The sequence below is a fragment of the Ochlerotatus camptorhynchus genome, unplaced genomic scaffold (genome assembly GCF_037179485.1).
Source record: "Ochlerotatus camptorhynchus isolate MF236.1 unplaced genomic scaffold, CSIRO-AGI_Acam_v1.1 ptg000429l, whole genome shotgun sequence".
Taxonomy (NCBI): domain Eukaryota; kingdom Metazoa; phylum Arthropoda; class Insecta; order Diptera; family Culicidae; genus Ochlerotatus; species Ochlerotatus camptorhynchus.
The window spans coordinates 844,466-868,235 of NW_027040915.1; the positions used below are offsets into that span (position 1 = coordinate 844,466).

The window sequence follows — 23,770 nt, forward strand, 5'->3', positions numbered from 1 at the left end:
CCTCCGTTTAGGCTGGTTTTACTGATTTAAATCTTTAAGTTTATTTTCAGCTCTTCGATGACTGATAATATTATAATGGTTCACTTTTTTCAGCCTTCGTTCAGGAAAATACAAAATCATAGTAATGCATGATAACAAGTGCATGAAAACTGTTAACTGTCCAAATAACTTCGATTGATTTGATTTGATTAATTATTAAAGTTTACCAATATTTTTAAAATTAAGAGCATTCCATATTGCGTTGAACAAACCGGTACGCACTCGTGTTTAATTCAGTTACCATGGGACGTAATTTGTGATTAGCCCCGGTCCCTTTCATATTGTTTCATTATTTATGTAAGGCCTTAAATTTAAAACGACTTTTCACATTCATCTAGTAATGGCCGATTAACTAATCGATTAACGAACCAAAAAGTAAAATATTTGTAATCGGTTATATCATGCTGATATAAGCATTAACTTCTCCAGAGGATCATCACACATCGTTTCAAACATACGCTGCACTCTCATTGATCGAAAAATGACAGCACAGCGAACAAAAAATAATCGATTAGATGTTAATCGAATAATTAAAAAAAATGGGACACCTCTGATTTTGGTGAAATTGCTTTGATAAAAAAGAGTGCAAAATTTCATCTCTACCGAGGGGGCAGCAAATCCACAAAATTACCTTGCAAACGGGTTATATTCATTGGATGAAAGGGACCGTGAAAGAGGACACTAAAATATAAAGTTTTTCTTCTGACTGTTTGATCTTATTATTCTTCTTTGGTTAAACCATTCCATGGTGCATAATAAAGTGTTTGTTTCAATTCTAATAAAATATCAAAAGTTGAAATCAGTTACATGTACTGAGATTAACTTAAATCGAGTTTATTCGTATTTTGTAATACTTGTTTATTTTACATTCATTTATTAGATTTATTAGATTTATTATATTGCATGATTAGTAAATTATTTTTGTTTTACAAATTTTAAATCTCATTATATCATTATAACTATAGTTTAAATTTACAGAAAATAGTTGTCTTGCAGATCCTGATGGACCTGTATCAAATAGCAACTCATTGGTATTTCCATTTTATTTTATTATAATATAATATGATCTATCGTCTTTAGAATTTGGGTTACCCAAGGACTAAATTGAATATCATCATACATTAAGCCAATATTTTTAAATTGTTTTATCTTTGCAGAGTTTTGCTATTTCAAGAATTATTCATGGATACTTGTTTTTATAACTCTTGTATGCTCAAATAACCTCGATTATTTAGCAAATTGATACTTTACTTAAATTGTGAATTCAATAAATAGGCAAAGTTGAGTTCAATCATACCATGCAATGAAAATATTCATATATAGCTTGAGTTTAAAGAAATTGAGTGACTAAACTCGAGGTTGTTTGTATTTTGTTATATTTTATTAATTACACGCAGAGAAATGGTTTTTAATTTCAAAAATAAATCACATTGAAATCAACAAAAAATATTGTAGACTCAGGGCCTATGCAGATTTTTTCTTTGAATCAAAAATAAATGTGAATAGATTCAAAAAAATGTTTGTTGTTTTTAGAATCAACTTTCCATGTGACTGTGAGCAAATTCAACAATATTTTTTTTTTGATTCCATCATGACGTTTCTTGAATTAAAACAAATATATTTTGTTTCAATCACCCGCTTCTTTTTGAAACAAAAAAAAAAAAAGATTTTGTTTCAAAGAAAATATTTTGTTGATTTAAAAAAAATGCATTTGATGTAAATAACCTGATATTTGATTTATTTTCCATATTAATTGATTTTTTTAATTTTAGCTGAAATCAAACAATTAAAATCATTTTAAGGATGTCAAACCATATTTATTATACTTACAAAATTACAGTATCTAAATAATAATTTTTGATTTACTTTGTGTAAATTAATCGTTTTCATTGCAATATTTTGAATGTTATTTATTATTTTTCTCTCAGTAGTTTTGCAAACCTCAAATGACTGCAAATGGTCGTTAAACCCAAGGGAGTGAACATTGAAGCAAATTAAAATTAGTTGTTCGTCGTTATTTAGTATTATCTTCTCTAACTCATGAATGCTGATGACGTTGCGCTGCATTATATAGAAGAACACATTTGGCTTGAAAATCATCCCTTGCTTTTTAAATTTATCCACGTATCGTAAAACATTATTATCAATCGTACCATAACTACTCAACAGGGACTTATGTTCTTCGCAAATTGGCGCATTTAATATTTTGGATTCTCGTAAATCTATTGTTGGTTCCAAAAAACTATTATTCATCACATTGGACGCAAATTTGAATCCGGCTTTAATTGCTAGAGATTTACATAAATTTATTTTGTTGTTGGTAGCTCTACTATACTGTTTTGAATCTCTATGTTTTGCCTCACCTCGCATAGCCCATTGATGTCGAGGAGCACCTGATTGTAATATGAATGTAGCGTAATGCAATAAATTATGGTGTTTGGGCTTTAGCGTGTCATTAAACAATGTCAAATACTGTGAATGATGCACATCTACTAGCTTTTTCAAAATCTGCAGGTACTCTGTTGGAATTTCACGCAGCATGAGAATGTGGCAGATTTGAAGCATTAAACATAAATGTTTCCAAGCCTCATCTTCTTCTGGCACTAATCTTCCTATAATTAGTGGAATGAAGTTGACTAACGTTTTTATTTCGCTTGCAGTCATTTTGATTTTACTCTTAGATATATTTATTTCTTTAATATCGGTTGGAATATTGGACGAATTAAGGTGTCCGAAAACAAATGTATTTTTTCTAAAATTGAATTCCTCAAGAGAGAACATTTTCTTAATATTAATAAAATAGTTCAAATAATGTCCTAATCCATAAATAAAGGGTGATACGGTCAAAATTTGGTCAAGGGAAAACGCGTGTAAATCGGTGAAATCGTTTATTTAAAAAATCAAATTAAATTTCTTTTTCAAGTTCAATTAGTATAAAATTCAGGAAAAATATTCAGTTAGGCTTCCGCTTTTCCAAATCCGAATTGCCGGGTCTTACGCTTGACCCCTGCCATCAGATTTTGTACAGCCACCTTGTCCACCTTCTTCGCCGCAGAAAGCCAGTTTGCCTTGAACTGCTGCTCGCCCTTAGCAGTTTTTTTTTGTCTTCTTTAGGTTCCACTTGACAATAGCCCAGTATTTCTCAATTGGGCGGAGCTCTGGCGTGTTGGGAGGGTTCTTGTCCTTGGGAACCACCTGCACGTTGTTGGCGGCGTACCACTCCATGGCTTTTTTACCGTAATGGCAAGATGCCAAATCCGGCCAAAACAGTACGGAACAACCGTGTTTCTTCAGAAAAGGCAGCAGACGTTTATTCAAACACTCTTTCACGTAAATTTCTTGGTTGACAGTCCCGGAAGCTATAAAAATGCTGCTTTTCAAGCCACAGGTACAAATGGCTTGCCAAACCAGATATTTCTTTGCGAACTTTGACAGTTTCATGTGCTTGAAAACATCTGCTACCTTTCCCCTTCCTTTTGCCGTATAAAACTCCTGTCCCGGAAGCTGCTTGTAGTCGGCTTTGACGTAGGTTTCGTCGTCCATTACCACGCAGTCAAACTTCGTCAGCATCGTCGTGTACAGCCTCCGGGATCGCGCTTTGGCCGTCGTATTTTGTTTATCATCGCGATTTGGAGTCACTACCTTCTTGTAAGTCGATAGTCCGGCTCGTTTTTTGGCTCGATGCACGGTTGTAGACGATACACCCAGCTTATTTGCGGCATCTCGGAGAGAGAGGTTAGGGTTTCGCTTGAAACTACCGACAACTCTCTTTGTCGTCTCAGCGGCTTCCGGTTTTCGATTTCCCCCCGATCCAGACTTCCTGGCTGTCGACAAACGTTCCCCAAACACTTTAATTACATTTGTAACGGTTGATTTGGCAACTTTTAGCGATTTTGCTAACTTTGCGTGCGAGTAGCTCGGATTTTCGCGATGCGCGAGCAAAATTTTGATACGCTGCTCTTCTTGCTTGGACGGCATTTTGACAACTGAAGAGTGAATTCCAAAATCAAAATAGGACCAACATTCTACACACACACACCTTCAAAATGAGGGGTGTTCAGGTTTTTTAAATGCAAAATTGAAAGAAATACGTCAAGTTGATATTGACCAAATTTTGACCGTATCACCCTTTACATACTCCTTCCCAAAGGTCGTGCATCATATCACAGTATATGTTAAATGTCACGTGAAAAGACGGAATCTCATTGAAAATGCTTTCTTTTTTCACACCAGTTAGTGATACATCATCCATGTCTAAGTCTTCATCGTAGCTCTTAACAGTTCTGAAAGTTTCTGCATACTCGATAGTATCATTTTCCCTCTGATGTCGATTTCTCTTACATATGCGGCAATAATAATTGGCACGAACGGATTCAACTAAGTCTAAAATACCGGAAAGCCCCAAGTTATCACCGGTAATGAAACCTAGCATGAAATAAACAACTTTTATGTCTCCTTTAATGTGTATCTCTAATCCATTAGTCTCAAGTTCAATTAGTGTATCTACAAGACTACGAAAAAGATGCTTATTGTCAAATTCTTTCCTATCCTCCGACAGTATGAATCCAGCAACATGAATGTTCGAAAGTTTTGTCAGAATGTGTGCAGGCAAACAGGGGACGTAATAATAGATGCCGCAAATAGAAGTTCTGGCTGCATGTGATGAAACTGTATCGCCAGTTGTAAAATCGTCAAAAAACAAGTTCAACGGTACTATAAACTTATTCGTCGAGTAGATTGTGCGTTTCTTCCAGAGGTCACCGTCAATCATGGTTCTAATGTATCCGTCACTTGATGGCGTTAAGTTGTGTAATATAGTATCCATTACACCATCTGATTCCATATATTTCCGAAGTTGAAACTTCAAAGGCATCAGAATTGCTAAATGTAAAAATATGTTATGTTTAGTTATCAAATATTTAGTTATTTAAAATAAATGATTGTATTACCAGTAATAGGGTCATTAGTCATTTGCTGCTCATTCCGCACGATACCTGGGCGTAATTCATTACTTATTACGAATTCCCTCGGTTCTACATACAAATCATTCACCTTCAGTTTTTCCACGAATTTATGCTCTGTATCGCTGTTACACATATCTCCGAGTATCTTGTTAAACATTGTTTTTCCTTCAGGCGTTATGTACCTCGAAGATTCCATCTGTTCAACTATGCTACTAAGCGGGTAAAAAAACATGCTCTGCATATCTTTTTGCATATCGAATACTACTTTCGTTGGAAGAGTGTTTGCACTTAAATATTTTAAATTAAAACTAATAGATACATTCTCCGTTTGATTGATCATCATATTTAGGATGGCTGGATTCATCGAGTCGCGCGTTTCTTCTATTGGTGGTATATATTCTACGTCAGCATCGATTTCCTTATCAATATTACATTGTAGTGTAGGTGTTTCGGCATATGCAAAAGAATCTCCGTTGAAATGATGTTGTGCTGCGTTGTCATCTATCGTGCTACTGATTTCTTCAAAGTGTTTCTTCAAGTGCCGATAGAATGAAGATTTAACGCTATACTTCCTTGTACAATTTCCGATGTTGCATTCGTAGACGTCCAGATTTCCGTGATATTTGTTTAAATGGTCGTGTAAACGATTGACCGATTGCGATGTCCAGCTACATCGCGGTGCTACACATCGAATCATTGTTGCCGTTGTTGTTGAAGACTATTCCGCAGTGAAGTGCACAGTGCCACAACGTGAGTTTGTTCACGAGAAACCTCAAAGTCGAATAACAGGTTTGCCAACAAGCTCCAAACTGACGATGATTGACGTGATTTTCAAACACACATCAAGTGCTTTTATGAAGCTTGGTAACTTGTATGAAACCACGTTGTTCCATACAGAAAATGATGTAGGGCTTTTTGGGTCCTCCCCATGAACCACAATGAATGGGGCTAGCTCTATACTTCTCGATTGTAATGATTGGAAAATTTTGGCAAGCGTAGTTTGGAGCTCTGCCAAATCTTTCACTAAAACTGCGACGCTCTCCCGTGACTCAATAATTGACGGCTTCCAGCGTTGTTTTTTCGGCAACATGAGAATAGGACTTGGCAAAATGTGATTCAAAAGCCAGGTGGTTATGAGTCCTCGTCCATCTGTAAAAAAAAACATTATTGTATTGAATCCCAGATTGGATCAATCTACCTACACTACCCGCCATAAGTATGGAATCGATATAAAAAGTATTGCAAAACACAAACTGAATATTGCAGCATCTTGAAAAGTTTAAAAACCTGAACAGAGTAGGGTGCAGGGTAATGCCAAACTTCTTGAGGGTGCTGCAATATTCAATTTGAGTTGTAATACTTATTGAAGCGACTCCATACTTATGGCGGGTAGTGTAAATTCTGCTGATGGGCACAGTTCAAGAGGAACATGTGAAAAGGCCATCTTAGCTTTTTGTAAAGCTCGCCAACCGAAGGCCACCCACGCAAACCAACATCCGGAAGGGTAAAGTTTCCCCTACCCCTAAACAAAGGTTTACAAAACGCTGAGATGACCTTGGGGTCAATTATGCGTTCAACTGCATTATAGATTATGTAGTATTACAATTTCCAGTTACACTTTAACTTACCATTTGAAATGTCGGCTGTTTTTAGTAAATTTAGTAAACTCTTTCCGACGGTATCCGTTATCTCCAGTTCAAAAATTGGATAAACCTCGCTGACAAATAATTCCCAACGATCGAAAAGGAGTTTTTCCTTTTCCGGGAACCGTTGTTGAAAATCGATTTGAATCAATTGGTGTCTTAAAACAGGATACTCAGCCAGAAGGGAAGCAGCGTTTCGAGTTTCGTTCTGAGACAATTCAAATATTCTTTGTGTTGTTGTTTGCTTCCACTTACTTCGCACTTCGTCCCAGTCATCCTGATTGTGGGTAATCCATTTTTTGGTTCGTTGATATTCTGTTACTGAAAGAAAACTTTCTCTTATTGAAAAACATAGTTGACATTATAAAACATACAGTCATTCTGGGTAATGTCGTTCGTAGAGCCAAGATTTTCTGATACTTTAACGATAGATATCTTGTGTGCAGTACTCTCCGGTTCTCTCGCTTCTCGGTAGTTGATGTTGCGGTCACGTAACGTTCCTTTGGCTTGTCGTCTTAATTTTAATTTCCGACCAGAGCTATCCGTCGTCCATGTAGGTTGATACCAACTTTCCTGTTAAAAAAGTAATGAAATACAATGATTAGTGTAAATTGTTATTTGTAGGATTACTGAGGTTAAGTTCAGGGTAATAAGTAAGCTCATAAGTATGGTTTGAAGGCCCTTTTCTCGTCAACCGAAGGTCACCCACGGAAACCAACATCCGGAAGGTTAAAGTTTCCCCTACCCGATGATGTTGTTGTTTGCGTGGGTGACCTTCGGTTCACGAGAAAAAGGCCTACAAATGTTTGTTTACAAGAAGCTGATATGACGTTTTCACATGTTCCTCTTGAAATAATGAACTGAAAATTAGTTTAACTGGTAATTAAAAAGTGTCATTTGAAAAACATACCTGTGGTTCACTCGGAAATAGTGAACGCAGCTCAACTGCTCTACTTTGCAATTCGTCGGGAGTCAATTTGGAAAAACGGTCCTTAAACTCGTCGACCACGATTTGCGTTATGATGCGCTTGTCAGATCTTGTAAGATGTTTATTTGTATCATATTTTTTCAGGATTGCTTGGCCTCTTGCGGATGTTTGTATCAAATAAGTTGCTGTACAGTTAGCTCTCGTTACATCTGACTGCTGAAGCGCAAGCGGCGCAAGTGAAAAAATAGAAGATGTTGATTCAGCTAACGGTGGAAGATTCTGTTTGTTTAGAAAGTGAAATAAGATTTGGGCGTACTTGAATATTAAACATCACTTACCAGGCTTTTTCTCCATGAATTCAACGCATGAATGCACTTTGTCCTTTCCGCTAAAAATGGCTGCTGAATAAGATCCTCCACTTCCTTCCGCTCAATGATTTTCAGGATATCAACTGTGTATCGATTCGCTGAAATAATTACAACTATTTAAATGGCAAAAATGTATTAAATTAGAATTTTCTTACCTATGAAAGCACCGATTACTGCTTCGCTCAAACCAAATGATTTCAATAACTTCAACAATTCAAAATCTTCTGCACCCAGCGTTTCAACCTCCAGCTCTTCAAGCACATCTTCCTCTGACGAATCCATTTTTTTCTGTTTGCGTGATATAATAAAATGGCGGTCAACACATAGACAAAAAATCAGATCATTTCCAAAATATTTGTTTTAATCAAAAAGCAAGGTCTTTGTTTCTAATAACAACTTTGTAGAATGAACTCTGCTATACATTAGAAACAAAGATTTTTTTCTTTGAATCAACAAAACAGCATGAGTTTGAATTAAAAATGCAATGTATTTGATTCTAATACGCCTTGTTTCTCTGCGTGTATATATCGAGGAGATGGATCCGGAATTTTGACGTCTGTGTTTGAAGAAGATAGATACCTACGATAGATCGACGAAAGTCTACGAGGAGGCTGGTTGCTGTTGGTGCAGCTCCACTTGGTTATTTGGCTGAACTCATTATTTTTTTTTTATTTATTTCTACATTAACCCCTCCCTATCATTATGACGTCAATTCAGCTTATCGTTTACCAAAACGAATCCTGCTGCCAGTCTTCGGTATTGAACAAACAACATAGTGTTCGAGATGAACTTGTTTTCGCTGTGTTGCTGCTTTTCATGTTTGCACTCACACATAATCTTTTTAACCTTGTGTTCGAACATGTATCACACATGTGGACACGTCCAATGTTTGTACATGATGTTTGAACATTGTGTTTTCAACGCCTCAAACAACAACAGTGCAGCGGGGTAAAGGGTTTTTTGATAAAATTGAGATTAATCTCGAGAGCCTTAATTTTGATTTCTTGGTAAACATGCATGCATTGCGCATAATTTATGCTTTTGAGTTCACATGTATGTACGAGTGTATGTATGACTGAATATATGCGAATGCGAATGTACGATCTTTTTCAACTTTCCAATTTACAGATGGATTTTTCATCATACTCCCAGTGCCAGTAAAATAACAAATAATAGGGGAAATGCAGGTAATATCGGCCTAAGTGTCCCTAATTTGGGCCCATACATAAATTCAGCAATCGACTAAATTTTCAATAGCAACCAAAAATAACCATTAGTAACGTCCCAACAACGCGTTCATCTAGATAAAATTGATAAATAGCCGATTTTTAGCGATGGGCCCAATCTTAGATCATTAGAGACATTTCCCCTAGATAAAACTAAAGTCATGCTGAACATTGCATTAGGTCCTAAGTAACATTGACAGATTCTCTTCGTCGACTTTCTCTTTGTTGTATCCCTACGGCCTCGCCCACGGCTATGAAAAGACATTCCCAGATATTTTCAACGCTCGGTCTGTGAAGCAGGGGGGGGGGGGGGAGGTGGCTATCAAATACGAACAATCTTCGCCTACCTCGCATAACCAAGGGGAGGAGGTGGCTGTCAAATACGAACAATCTTCGCATAACTGGTTCCAAACGTAAACAAGCCATAAGAAACCTACAGGGTTTGTTTACGTTTGGAACCAGTTTCATACAAGAATGATCAGTAGGCTGATTTGACAGCACGTCCCCTCCCCAGCTGTGAAGAAGCTTTTATCTACACGGTAAGAAAAAAGTACCTAAATTAAGGTTCCTTTCACTCCACACGTGGCTTCAGTGATTCTAGTTAAAATTCAGTTAATTCATAAAACTTAATTTTGAGTAATCCTGACCAAGAATGCATTGAGTAAAAATTACCTAACGATCAATCGAATGGAATAGGTGAAAAATTCCAAACGTAGGGGAAACGCTCCTATAGTTGCGGTACGTTAGTAGCGTTAGGCTCCTATAGTTGTGTACGGAGTCTCCATACACAACTATAGGAACCTAACGCTTCTAACGTACCGCAACTATAGGAGCGTTTACCCTACCAGCATCCAGCCGGTCTTCGTTGCAACTTTTCTTTTCACTACCCTTATACACGGGTACTATACACAAACTATATCATAGATGGTGCGATCATACCGTATATAGTTGGAATGATATCCTGAATTGGTGGTTAGGCACTTCTTATGGTTATTGTTTATGCGGGTATGTACCAAACACTAACGAAGACTAATACCCCGTTCACATTACAGCCTATATCACGTAATATAGGCTGTCTTGCAATGAGCACTCTTACATAGGATTTCCAGTGAAAACTAGATGTATGAGTGCTCATTGCAAGACAGCGTATATCACGTGATATACGCTGTAATGTGAACGGGGTATAAGCGAGGACTTATGGAGCACAAACGTAGGCGATGGATCACAAACAAGTGACAGTATTGACGGCAGTGCAGGTTGCTGTGATTTTCATCCAAAAATAAGTTGAAAGTACCCAACGGTGAAAACATCTCGGTTGAGTGTTTTTATTTGGAAATTGAATTATTTTTTGCTTTGAATCACAGCGTGTTTTAATTAACCGTAAATATATCAATGAATATTTCTGGATATTCTTCGTAAATTACTTTCCGCGGTACAATTTACAAACATGTAACTATGGAAATTGCTAATTCAATCATTAATGACAAATATTAAGTTTTGAGCTTATCGATGATAGACATAAAATTAACTTAAAATTGAACCATCGCCAGTTTTCTGATTCTCTCAACGGTGAACCTCAAATGACAAAACCCAACGTTGAGTTTTAATTTAAACCAAATATTGAGTTTTTTTTTCTTAAAGTGTATAAAAGATGAACTAGCCTTCGACTAAAAATCTCCATAACAAAGTTTTAAAAAAATCTTACCTAGTAGCATTTAATAAGACAAACACAACAAGAAACGGTTATGTGCTCAAGTAATTAACGAAGGAGAAAGTTGACCAAAGATTCACAAACCAGGAAACGAAATGAGGGAGATTTTCTCGGCTGAAGGATCCTCCACTCATTAGCTTACCAAATGGCCAAATGGAATTCGTAAATCAACTTCAGGCATCAGGAGCGATTCGGGAAGATGAAGTCATGGTTTCATTTGATGTCACAGCACTTTTTCCGAATGTACCAGTAAAGGAAGCCATCAGCCTTTTAGAAGAATGGCTTCTGAAGCAACGTGAGGATTCTACTTGGAAAAAAAAAGTTCGGTCATACCTATCTTAAGCTTTCTCGTCTTTGTATGGAGGAAAATTATTTCATTTTTAGAGGAAATTTTTATAAACAAACTAAAGGCGCTCCTAGAAAGTACTCTGGAGGATAGGAATTTGCTGCCCAAGTGTTGGTATAGGTACGTGGATGACATTTTTAGCATTGTCAAAAGGGAAGATTTATCAAAAACTTTGGAGGCCATAAGCAACGTTCACATCAAATTAACTCACGAAGAAGTGAGACGGTAAACTCCCCTTCTTAGATCTTCTCATCATCAGGGAAAAGTCTTCGTTCAATTTCGAAATCTATAGGAAACCAACAAATACAAAGTGAGTAATACCAAGCACTTCAAACCATTCCCATCAACACAAAATGGCCGCGTTTCACCACATGGTTTACAGGATGCAAGCTCTTCGTCTTAGCGATGCAGGCAAATCAAAGAAAATATCTCACATTTTTGAAATCGCTAGACTTAATGGGTATAAAGAAAAAAAATCCAAGCAGTAATCGATAAAAGAACAAGGGATCATTTAAGGCGTATTTCTACAGCTCTTACACCAGTAAACTGAGGGTTTAAAACGGGTAGCGGTGAATTTCGACAAAAACATTACCAAACCATTGATTTCGAAGTTTAGAAGTTTTGGCCTAGATTTAGTATTCAACAGCAGGACAAATCAACTGAAGTCACTGTTAGTATCAACAAAAGATTCAATAAATGTCTTAGGGAAAGCCGATTGTCTAGATTGCAATAAAATCTACATTGGTCAGACGAAAAGGACTTTGGAAACAAGGTTTAAGGAACACATCGCAGAGGTAAAAAGGCTAACAAAGAGATGGATAAATGACTTCATTATGAATTTAAATCCAAGGTTGCAGAACATATCTTTACAAAGGGGCACAATTTGACAAAGGATAACATTAATATCCTGCGAAGTGTATCTTCGCCTTGAAAACTAGACGTAGCAGAAAGTTTTGAAATATTTAAACATAATCCATCAGCATTGCTTAATAGAGATCAAGGAAACGGATACTCTTTAGCATGCTACCTAAAACCACACATCGTAGCATGCTTCTACCCGTTGGAGACTAAATTTAGATACCTGATTAGGTAAATTGTGACATGGCAGTGGATATTTGCTGATTTTTAGTACCTTTTGATTAGTATTTAACTCATAAATTAAAGATGGATTCTTCAGGGGTGTTGAGTACTTGGCACTGATGAAGTCTGCAAGTAGTAGAAGAAATACGCGTATCTGTCAAAGGATAAGCAATTTGAACGGAATTTAAAGGAAATAAACCAACCCACTCAGAGCTCTTCATAAAGGGATTCCGTTAATAGGTTCGACAAATTTAAAGGATTAACTCAGTTGCATTCAATTGGGTTGAAAAGTTGAGTCTGGTTCATCTTTTTTTCAATTCAACTGACTTGATCAATTGACTTGCCCTGTCTAAGTCCAGCTTTAAGTAGTAAAAAAAACCCGAATTTATCCACCTATGGTGTGATCAGACCCTTCTTACTTATTCAAGTTTATTTATTTTATTGTCATTATCAGTGACCAAGCCCCCCACCCCCGTGTCATCCAGTGACGCTACGCCACTGCCTGGGGGTACCCAGAATATATCCGGGTGTAGTCTATTTGGTGAGGCTACCAATCACCTTATCATCGTATTTTAATGTGATTTAATGGGTTTTAATTCAATTCATATTCAAGCAACTTCCCCGGGGTACCCGGAACATGTCCAAGTGCGTTCAATGTGGTCTGGAACACTTAACACGACTTGCATTGATCTTATTTTTGAATTCTGTAGTAATTTGATGTGTCGCATGATGGTTTTGATACGTTTTCCGTTAAATCCAGCGTGAAGGTTCATATTCACCGGATCTTATTCACCGATTCCAAAACCGTTCAATAGCGTTCAATGGGACCCCAAGACCTATCATTTGGCGCCGAGTTTGTCCAAATCGGTTGAGCGGTTGCTGAGAAACGTGAGCGCATTCATTTCGTTACATACACACACATACACACATAGACACACACACACATACACACATACACACACACACACACAGACATGTTCCGATCTCGTCGAGCTGAGTCGAATGGTATATGACACTCGGCCCTCCGGGCCTCGGATCGATAGTCGGTTTTTCAAGTGATATCTATACCCTTCTTTGTAAGAAGGGTAAAAAATTGAGACCGAAAGTGTGTGTCCGTTTTAAAACTTGATCAGTCCTTATTCCATGTTGGAAATAATTAGGAAAAATACCATATGCTACGTGGACTCCATATATGTGGTTTCCTTTTATGCGGTCCGTATTATGCGGAAGAATAGCTGTATATTAGTATGCACACAAGCGCTGCATAGTGAGCTAGTTTAGTGTCTAGCATTCTGATTCTGAGGTCCTCTATCACCTGCTCAACTTTCTCGAATATAGCATCTGCTCAGGATGTTCAGATATAGCAGCATATGCAGGAATATCATATGGACGCTGGCGCCACGTAGTGAGAGAATTCTGAACTACGCTGTATAACATCCAGAACACCTTGGTCACTTGAAAAACTTTGCTCAAGACGGTAGCATTTCATATGGCCAAGTATCCCGTACTGGAAATATCATAAACATGTACCATTTTCGTTCGCAGTGTTTTCTGATTTACGGTAAATTTTGTTCGCATTAAAAGTTGTAGGGGAAACGCTCCTATAGTTGCGGTACGTTAGAAGCGTTAGGTTCCTATAGTTGTACATGGAGACTCAATACACAACTATAGGAACCTAACGCTTCTAACGTACCGCAACTATAGGAGCGTTTACCCTACATGTTCATCACGAACAAATTTTTCCAGATTTTCAGTCAAATCTTGCTATTTTTCAAATGATCACATTTATTCAACTCCTCTGCAACATATTTATGCAATTTAGCTGAGAAACTAATTGAACGGATTTAATATTGGAGCTTGGAATAAGAGCATCTCAGCATCAGTTGCAATTGCCCAACAATTGGCGAAGAAATAACGGTGAAAGTGGTATTTACTTCTGCATGTTCTGATATTCCCTTTTGGTCTACCATTCTCTCTACGCATATCCCAAATTTCAGGAACCTGTTTGACAACATAAGAAAACTCTTGCAGCTGAAAATGATAAAGGTGTATAAAAGCAAAGCTGTTATACCGTACCTCTTCAGTATCCTTAAAGAAAGCATCTGATCCAAAATGTTGCTGAAAAGTTGTGTGCTGTTGTTGTTAGCTGGAATTATATGTTTTTCTACTGCATCCCCTCCTACATCATCTAAGACTCCCCAGATAGATGGGTTGTGTAAGTATATAAAATAAAGTAGGTCTCCAAATGAGGGTAGTCTAGTTCTAATGAAATTGTTGTTGCAGCCTCGCCCAGCGAGCTTAGGTTTAATGCGCCGACAGTGAAAAAAAAATTCGTCATACGAACCAACCAACAAGTAACATTCTGGCAAGCCATTCAGCTTTGCATCGATGAAGGCAAACGGCTGGCCTCTGTAGATAACGAGGAAGACACTAAAGCGCTGTTGAAAATGATCGGTAAGTGCAACTTCCAGGGAGTTAATCGCTTCAAATAAAAACGTTACCTCTTTCGTCACAGATCCAACTGAACCATTTTTCTGGTTAGCTGGGAAGCATATGAGCACATGGATATGGCTTAACAAACACGAAGTAATTAAGTACAAACATTGGAAGGATAATGAACCATCTTCAAGTACTGCCACCAGCTGCTTGCAATTTGATGCTAGTAAGGGTGGCAAATGGAGTGATCAAACGTGCGACTCAACCTATAACTATATATGCGAAGAAAACGATTCGTTGGTAGATATGGTTGGGCAATGGTAACGTACTGGTAATGTAATAAACAACAAAGTAAAATGTTTGTGACCTTATTTTTTGATTTATTGAGTTATGAGAATGACATATGAAACGATGACATCATTCGAATTTCACGGGTGAGTTCCGAGTCTTGGTTTGCAAGTTCTCTATATTCAGGTGGTATAGCCATTCCAAAATTTATTTCCGATAAAGACAACTTCTTCCGATTAAGTTCCGGATTTCGGTTTCATCTACCAGCAACCTATTCAATACCCATTATATCCGGGTTTTATGGGGTCTCAAATTTACTTCATCCACAACGAAAACGAGCACAAATACACACTGGTAAACCCTCGATTCTATTCGGCTTAGTTTTGCTACGGTAAAATAAATAAGTTTCTGCTACTGTTGTTCTTTAGGCTGTGAGCGATGCAACAAGAAACAAGCAAAAGATAAATCGACCATCATTGACAGGTCCTTTTTCAATACTCTTTAAAAATCGTATTCCTAATAAAAATATCGTAATCTTATATTTTTTTTTTTTGGTTTGGGGGAGTTGAACCACTGCGTCCATTATTTGAACTTTTGTGGTACCCCTGTTTACTGTTCGTATCATGGTCAGTCAGGTATGATGTGGTTTATGAAACCAACTACCTTTCCAGGATTAGCAGACCAAATTCCACTAGGTTGTAAAATAACACTACGAACAAATTTAGATCTACGCAACTGCAGAGCAGATGTTCCGAGGTTTCACGAGGTTTCCTCGTTTATTGAGCTCCAAGAGCTTTTTGGTATGTGTTACATTTGGAGCTATAAATCTTTTCGACTGGTTGCACTTCTTGACGCCCATCCAGTTAGCCATCACCCTTTGTTATTTCCAGCGTTTGAGTTCCAATTTTACCGTACAGTTTGATATTTCACTGTATGGTTCTGGGCCAATAAACGGTGAATTGGAACATTATTTTGCGAGATCGTCTGCCATTTCATTCCCTTCAATGCCACAGTGTTCAGGAACCCAATATATGTTTACTGATTTCTGTTTGCACAGCTGAGGCAACAAGAGAATACATTCCCAGACAATCTTTGATGTACATTTGTAAGCACTAAGCGCTTTTAGTGCTGCTTGACTGTCAGAAAAAATACAGATATTTGCACATCTGTATTTTTTCCTTAGGCAAACACTTACACATTCAAGTATGGCCACGATTTCCGCTTGAAACACTGCACAGTGGTCCAGAATGCAGATTTAGGTGGAATGATATGTTTTGAGCCAGAAATTGAAACTTTAGACTAAAAGTCTCTTGTACAAAGTTGTTCCTTATAGTTAGGCCCTCATTATTATGACAATGAACACTAGGGTGGTTCTTATTATCATTAAAATCAAAAATCTTACTTTTTTTTTTTGAATAAATTAAGGTATATATTCTTGGGCAAAGCTATAGCTGAGCTAATTTCAAGCAACTTTGTTGCAAACAACTTTTTTTTTATCTCATAAATTGGCCGATTTAGAGCTATTTTTTTGAATTTAGTTAGGGTGGCTCTAAAAAAAACAGTTGTTTTACTCTAGCTTTCTTATTTCAAATTTCTCAGCAAAGGTGTCTTCAAATAACTTTTAGATCTTTGGAAGGTGCAAATATTTGCTACACAAAGCTTGTCAATGTCTTTCGCCGATCAAGAGTTATTGACGTTTTTCTACTAAAAATATGCACTTTTCCATTGTTAATATCTCTGGTTGGGGCAAAAAAAAAGTTTTTTACGGCATTTGAAAGGGCGTATGTTTATCTCAAAAAAATGAAGAAAATGGTGGTATGTTATTTCTTAAACTCGTATAAAATCAATTTGAATTTATTCATATATTTACTATATTTGGGTATATCTTTTTTATTAGAAGAGATACAGGCAACACATTTCGCTATAAAACATTCGTCTTAAAGAGTTTTAAAAGTTTCTATAGGATGACTTTCATGAGAAATTTGAAATAAAGTTAGTGCTAAACAACTATTTTTTTTTCCAGGAACACCCTAAGTTCCCAAGCAACAATTTTTGTTTTATTTAAGTTTTATAGCAGTTGAAATAACCAAATCATAAAACCTTCACTGACGACCACATTGCTTTAACAATCTCCTGAGAACCGCAATACAGCCATGTCATGGCCAATTGGCCCAGTTTTAATGCAGTCATTAAAACTTGATATGCGAACTACTTTAGGAGCATAGGATTTATGTCAGTTTTATCACACTCTAGACGTGATTGTTAAAAATGAAAACATAAAACCTCCTCCAGGTCAGAAAGTTTTAACAGCCTTCTAATGACTACCATAAAACTATATTACAACCGCATAAATCGCTCCTGAAGAAGTTAATAAAACATGATACGCAAAACATTTTGACAACTTTGAAAGTTTTAAGTTGGGGTTTTTGGATGATAGTTAATATTGAGAAATATTTTATTGTGGTTTTATTCTTTCGATGTTTGATGTGAAATCATGATCCTTGTCAGTTGGTAATAATGGCTGATATTATTGTACATTGAAAATAAGACGACTTTATAATAATTTTAAACCAATCTGTATATGCTTCACAGCATGCCGTGCAATATTTATGGTGATTATTATACCAAATAGGAGCATAAATTTAGTGCGCCATATGAATACTAAAATATAGGGATATTTTTAATTTGTCTGCATTAGCACCATGCATTAAAGAGTCATTCAAAGATTATCTATTTAGTACAAAACTGTTACTACTGTTGAGCAATAACCAGTCACATATTATTTAATTATACATAGATGTATGAAAGTGTTTTATTGCCTATCAATTAAAGCGTTATTATTCATACTGTGTGAAATTTGTTCATACGGCGACATTTTTTTTCGTTATAACTTGCTACTCCTTAAAAATACCTCAATATAACATATTCTCCTAGATTGGAATTCTATAGCATAACATAAACCTAATGGTTGTATCTTAGCATTTCGTAGTCCAAATTGAGAGCGTTAAGTTATATTTAAGCTATATAACTAGCTTGCTGGTTTTATTCGGTACAGCTAATCAAAACAAAACAAAAACCATGACCACCTGTCAAAAAGTTAACATTCCAAGCGATCCTCCTATTTTCGCTTGTAATCAAGATGTTAGAAATGCTTATTGGATCCACTAAAAGCTTTTTCAATACGAGGTTTAAAGCCGTGATGCCAATACTGGCCATCTCCAAACGGATTTAGTGAAACTGTCGGCGTTGCTTTAAGAAGGGTTCGTGGATCTTTCGGAAGTGTATCGGAAAGCCGCTTGTTCAATATTTTTAAGAGCTCCTTCACCGCACTGTGCCTTATGTAGGGATCGTATAACTGTAGTTCCTCCAGGAGTTTCATATTGTCGATGGTCTCATCTTCATCGTGTTCAGAAGCACTGAAGGGGTTTTCATTTCATATATCTGAATAGATTTGTTTTTTTATAATGACAAAAAATTTCAGAGTATTTTTTGTTGTAGCAGTATATTTCTTATCTGTGAATCTTAGGCCTCTGATAAAGATGATAGTTGTAATGAAGCTTTAATGAAGGTCTAAGACTGCTTCAAGTTTTATATCGGTCATAAAAAGTGTACCATAAAACATAATTGTATGTTTTGTTTTGGTTTTATTCTTCAGTTATAAGTAGTGATGCAGAACCACCTTACAGCTACCGTTAAAACTATGAAGTCTGAGTTTTAATTTAGTAGTCATAAAACAGTTTTATAGACGACTTGACGGCCTGATTTTATGACAAGCACACAAAACCGTAATACAACCACAGGCTGGAAGGGATGCTATGATAAAACAATGATAAAATAAGAATAAATCTTCCAAGCATTTAGATTGTTACTTGGGTTAACTACGAAAAATTACTCTAAAATGAGAACGTTAGGAGATAAAAAAAAATTTCCTGGACAAAGTTGCTTGCAATCAACTTACCTTCCAACTTACCTTCCAACGCTTCCAAGACCACGCCGAAATCGTCTTCTACAACTTTCACAAAGGAGAGTTCGAGCGAATGAATAACTTTCTCGCTAATGTGGATTGGAATGCAACACTAGACTCCGGGGATGCGAATCTGGCTGCCTCGACCATGTGTGGTATCATATTCTACGCTATCGATCAGTTTGTGCCTAAAAAACTACGGTGTAAACCTGCCAAACCCGCCTGGTCGAACTCTGATCTTAAGCATCTGAAAAAGGTGAAAAGGGCTGCACTGAGGAAACACAGTAAATATCACACAGATTCTACGAAGGCTAATTACGTCCGCGCCAACAACGAGTACAGAGATCTCAATGCAAGCTTGTACAACGCACATCAGTCTCACTTGCAGAGTCGTCTCAAAGCTAATCCTAAGGGATTCTGGCGATATGTGAACGAGCAACGGAAAGAAACGGGATTGCCGTCCAATATGAATGATGGCGTTACTGATGCCAACTCCGTCGCAGATATCGCCAATATGTTTCGCACACAATTCAGCAGCGTTTTTTCAGACGAAGTTCTTGATGCTCAGGAAATTGCTGCTGCCACGAGTAATGTCCCTCGTACGTCGGTGTTTGGTTCTCCATTCACCATCCACAGCGACATGGTGATTTCAGCCGGGAAACAGATGAAAACATCAACAGGATCTGGTCCAGATGGCATTCCCTCATTAGTACTGAAACGTTGCTTATACACTCTTTCAGAGCCCTTAGCTAAGGTCTTCAACTTGTCAATGACCTCCGGAGTTTTTCCAGAATGCTGGAAGAATCCCTGTTCACAAAAAAGGATGCAAGCAGACTGTCGCCAATTACCGCGGAATAGCTGCATTGAGTGCTATCTCCAAACTATTCGAGCTAATTGTCCTGGAAAAGTTGGTTCAAGACTGCTCGTACAGTATTTCTCAGGATCAACACGGCTTCATGCCTAAGCGCTCGACGACGACTAATCTAACTGTTTTTGCATCGTTCATTATTCGTGAGATTGAACGTGGCCATCAAGTTGACGCCATATACACCGACCTCTCTGCAGCTTTCGATAGAGTGAACCATGAAATTACCATCTCTAAATATGACAAAATGGGTGTTCATGGGAGTCTACTTACCTGGCTTCGCTCCTATCTGACTGGCAGATCTATGTCTGTTAAGATCGGTGACTACGCTTCTCCACCCTTCATTGTTACATCTGGTGTTCCTCAAGGCAGCCACCTGGGGCCATTGCTTTTCCTGTTGTATATGAACGACGTGAACTTGATCCTCAAATGCCTTAAACTCTCGTACGCCGACGACATGAAGCTCTACTACGTAATAAAAGGGCCTCAAGACGCTCATTTCCTCCACCAAGAACTTGAAGTCTTTGATGATTGGTGCCGGATAAACAGGATGTCTTTAAATGTGTCCAAGTGCTCGGTCATCTCCTTTGGCCGTAAACGGGCGATGCATTTCCACGATTACACCTTAAGAGGAATAAGCTTGAAACGCGAATCGACTGTCAAGGGACTTGGGAGTCATGCTCGACTGCAAATTAACGTTCAAGGATCACATTGCTTATGTTGTATCTAAAGCGTCATCGCAGCTAGGATTTTTATTCCGTTTCGCCAAAAGCTTCAAGGACGTGTATTGCCTGAAGGCTTTATACTGTTCCCTGGTTCGACCTATACTGGAATACTCTGCCGTTGTTTGGTCGCCATTCTATCAGAATGCCATCCATAGAATTGAAGCTGTTCAGCGAAAATTTATTCGCTTTGCGTTGCGACACCTTCGTTGGCGCGACCCGCGTAACTTGCCGAGCTATGAAAGTCGCTGTAACCTCATCGACCTGGAGCTCTTGGAAGGAAGGCGTAATGTGGCGAAGGCTTGTTTCGTTGCGGATCTTCTGCAAGGGAACGTCGACTGCTCCACACTTCTCAGTCTTCTTGACATCAACACTCAACGACGCATGCGTTCTTCAACAACCGGCGTTCGAGGACCAACTATGGCGTACACGAACCAATGTTGAGTATGTGCCGCGTTTTCAATAGTTGTTATTATGCGTTCGATTTTAATGTGTCCCGCGAGAAAAATAAGCATAGCTTTAAAAGATGTTTGCGTTGTGTTGTGTTTGAAGCAGTTTTGATGTTTAGATATAGAAAATTGTCATTAGGGTAACTATTTTATCTGTTGACAAGTAGAAATAAATAAACCTAAATAAACCTAAACCTACAAGTTTTTTAAACAACACATGTTTTTATTTTGCAAAACAAAAAAGTTTGTTTTAAAAATTCCCTAATTTGAGGACCACCTTGACGTTTGCAAAGACCATAAGAAGGGAATTTTTAAGAACAAAAACCTGGACGCTACCTATTGACCCATCTTCTCATGAACACTGAACGGCGCCGGTGGTGTAGTGGTAAGCGTGATTACCTCTCACCCCAGCAGGCCTGGGTTCAATACCAGTCGGCACCGCCGGGATGTTCTGAGGCATAACATCTCTGATCACGCCTTCCTTCGGATGGGAAGTAAAGCCGTTGGTCCCCGGTTCATGAGTTGATGGGTCCATAAGTAGGGTCCAGGTGTGGGAGCTGCCTTCCTGGCACGTCGGTAGCATTGGTGCTCAGCACGGAAAACAAGATCGACGAAAAAAACAAACCGAAGGAAAAAAAAAAAAAAAAAAGAGCAAATACTTCTACCAAGACACTAAATGTCCAAATATTGAAACAAATGTACTAGCCCATTTTATTTAAATTTGTCATTAGAGTAGTCCTATGAAATCCATCTCTTGCCAAAAACTTTTTTATTTGAAATTTCTCATGAAAGTCATCTTGTAAAGACTTTTAAAGCTCTTTAAAGGCGAATGTTTTATAGCGAAATTTGTTGTCTGTATCTCTTCTAATAAAAAAGATATACCCATAAAAATATAAATAAATAAAAATAAGTAAAATAAAAATAGTAAAAATATAAATAAATTAAAATTGATTTGATACGAGTTTAAAAAATAATACACCTCCAATTTTTTCATATTTTTGAGAATAACATACGCCCTTTCAAATACCGTTAACAATTTTTTTTTGTTTGTCCCAACCAGATATATTAACATTTGAAAAGTGCATATTTTTAGTAGAAAAACGTCAATAACTCCTGATCGGCGAAAGATGGAGAGAGCGCAGTAGGCACTGCCCACGAACGGTTTGTTTTGTTTTCGCTGGCGCTGATTTCATCTGTTTTCCGCATATTTTATAATTGTACCAAGTCAAAAAATATTAGTTTTCGCGTGTGGATAAGCGTAAATTAAAATCTATCACGTTTTAATGAGCTTTAAGTGATATTGTAATTAACGTGAAAACTGGGACAATAATTTGTTTCGAGAAGCTGTGTTTTTTTTCCTCTGTTCGGGACATAAAACCACTGCGACCAGTAATTTGATCTATTGTAGTTTATCCCGTGTCCTTAGTTTAGTGCATGTCGTATTACTCCATCACTATTGATAAATGATGAAGTATTCGGTTTTGATACAGTTGTCATTCCTGCATTAATCGCAAGGAATCGATTCTAATTGAAATGTCCCGCTATTTATACCCTTGGGAGTGTTGAAACACCCTCCAAAGGCGCGCCCCTTTGTCAGTCCAAATTAGATTACTTAGCAACAAAAACAAGCAATGACACCGATAATGACCATGCATCAGAACCCTAGTCTTAACCACTTCAAACTAGGGAACAACGAATAGAAGATTAGGGATCACATAGGTGAAGACTAACTAACTCATTTTTTCCTTGTTTCAAGATCATCCTCGGTCCACGCAACCCGAGGACTTATCACTATCAACAAGGCATAAAAAGTAACAAGGACTAAGATGTGTTCCTTTGATTACTGTAAAATCCTGTTCCCCTAGTTTGAAGTAGTCAAGACTAGGAATCGGTGGTAGATCTTACATCCCGTAACGTACCACGAAAAGGTGATCTACCCACGTTACGGGGCAGAGAAGCTGTGTTGCTGTGGTATCGGTTTTTGCCTCCCTCCCAAGAAAAGTTTTACCGGGTATTTTTTATTTTTTCTTTTCTTGGTGCTGGCGTTCTGCCATCTGGAGGATGCACGCGAATGAGGTGTTAGGCAGGAATTCGGTGCAAATGGAAAACTTCGCATGTGATTCAATATTTTATGCTATGTTGAAAAAATAACGCGGAAGATTTTTTCGATTACCGCGAGTGATCAAACCGGTGCTTTTTCGGAGGCAGAATTTGGTGAGATCCATCGGATTATAAATCAATCATAAATGCATATTTTCATTATTCATATTCATATTATTCATATGATAACGGTAGTGTTTACATGCGGGGCCTATTATATGTGAAAGTTACCTCGGAATGGACGTGAATTACCAGGCATTCTGAAATGGGTTGCTGAATCTGCAGTAGAGCTATCGTTTTCTAACTCCCGGACTAAACTTGCTTTAAATTATTACATCAAGGATTGTTGTAAGCAAATTTCTTCCATAATACCACTGCCGGCCAGTGGGGATTAGATTGAATACACACACACAATAACTCTTGATCGGCGAAAGATATTGACACCTTTGCTGAGAAATTTGAAATAAGAAAACTAGAGCAAAACAACTGTTTTTTTTTAGAGCCACCTAAACTAAATTCAAGAAAATAGTTGCTTTGAACAAAGTTGCTTGAAATTAACTCAGCTATAACTTTGCCGAAGAATGTATACCTTAATTTATTCAAACAAAAAAGTAAAATTTTTGATATTAATGATAACAAGA

General features: G+C 37.4%; 1 protein-coding gene across 1 annotated transcript; it reads right to left on the reverse strand.

The window, feature by feature from the left end:
* Window positions 1–6,537: 6,537 nt before the first annotated feature.
* LOC135711281 (uncharacterized) lies at window positions 6,538–8,224 on the reverse strand. The gene is made up of 6 exons (XM_065234086.1): window positions 8,098–8,224; window positions 7,913–8,040; window positions 7,557–7,853; window positions 7,021–7,219; window positions 6,632–6,967; window positions 6,538–6,557 (listed from the first exon to the last, which is right to left on the reverse strand). The coding sequence occupies exons 1-6, from the start codon at window positions 8,222–8,224 to the stop codon at window positions 6,538–6,540; spliced, it is 1,107 nt and encodes a 368-aa protein (XP_065090158.1).
* Window positions 8,225–23,770: the final 15,546 nt, after the last annotated feature.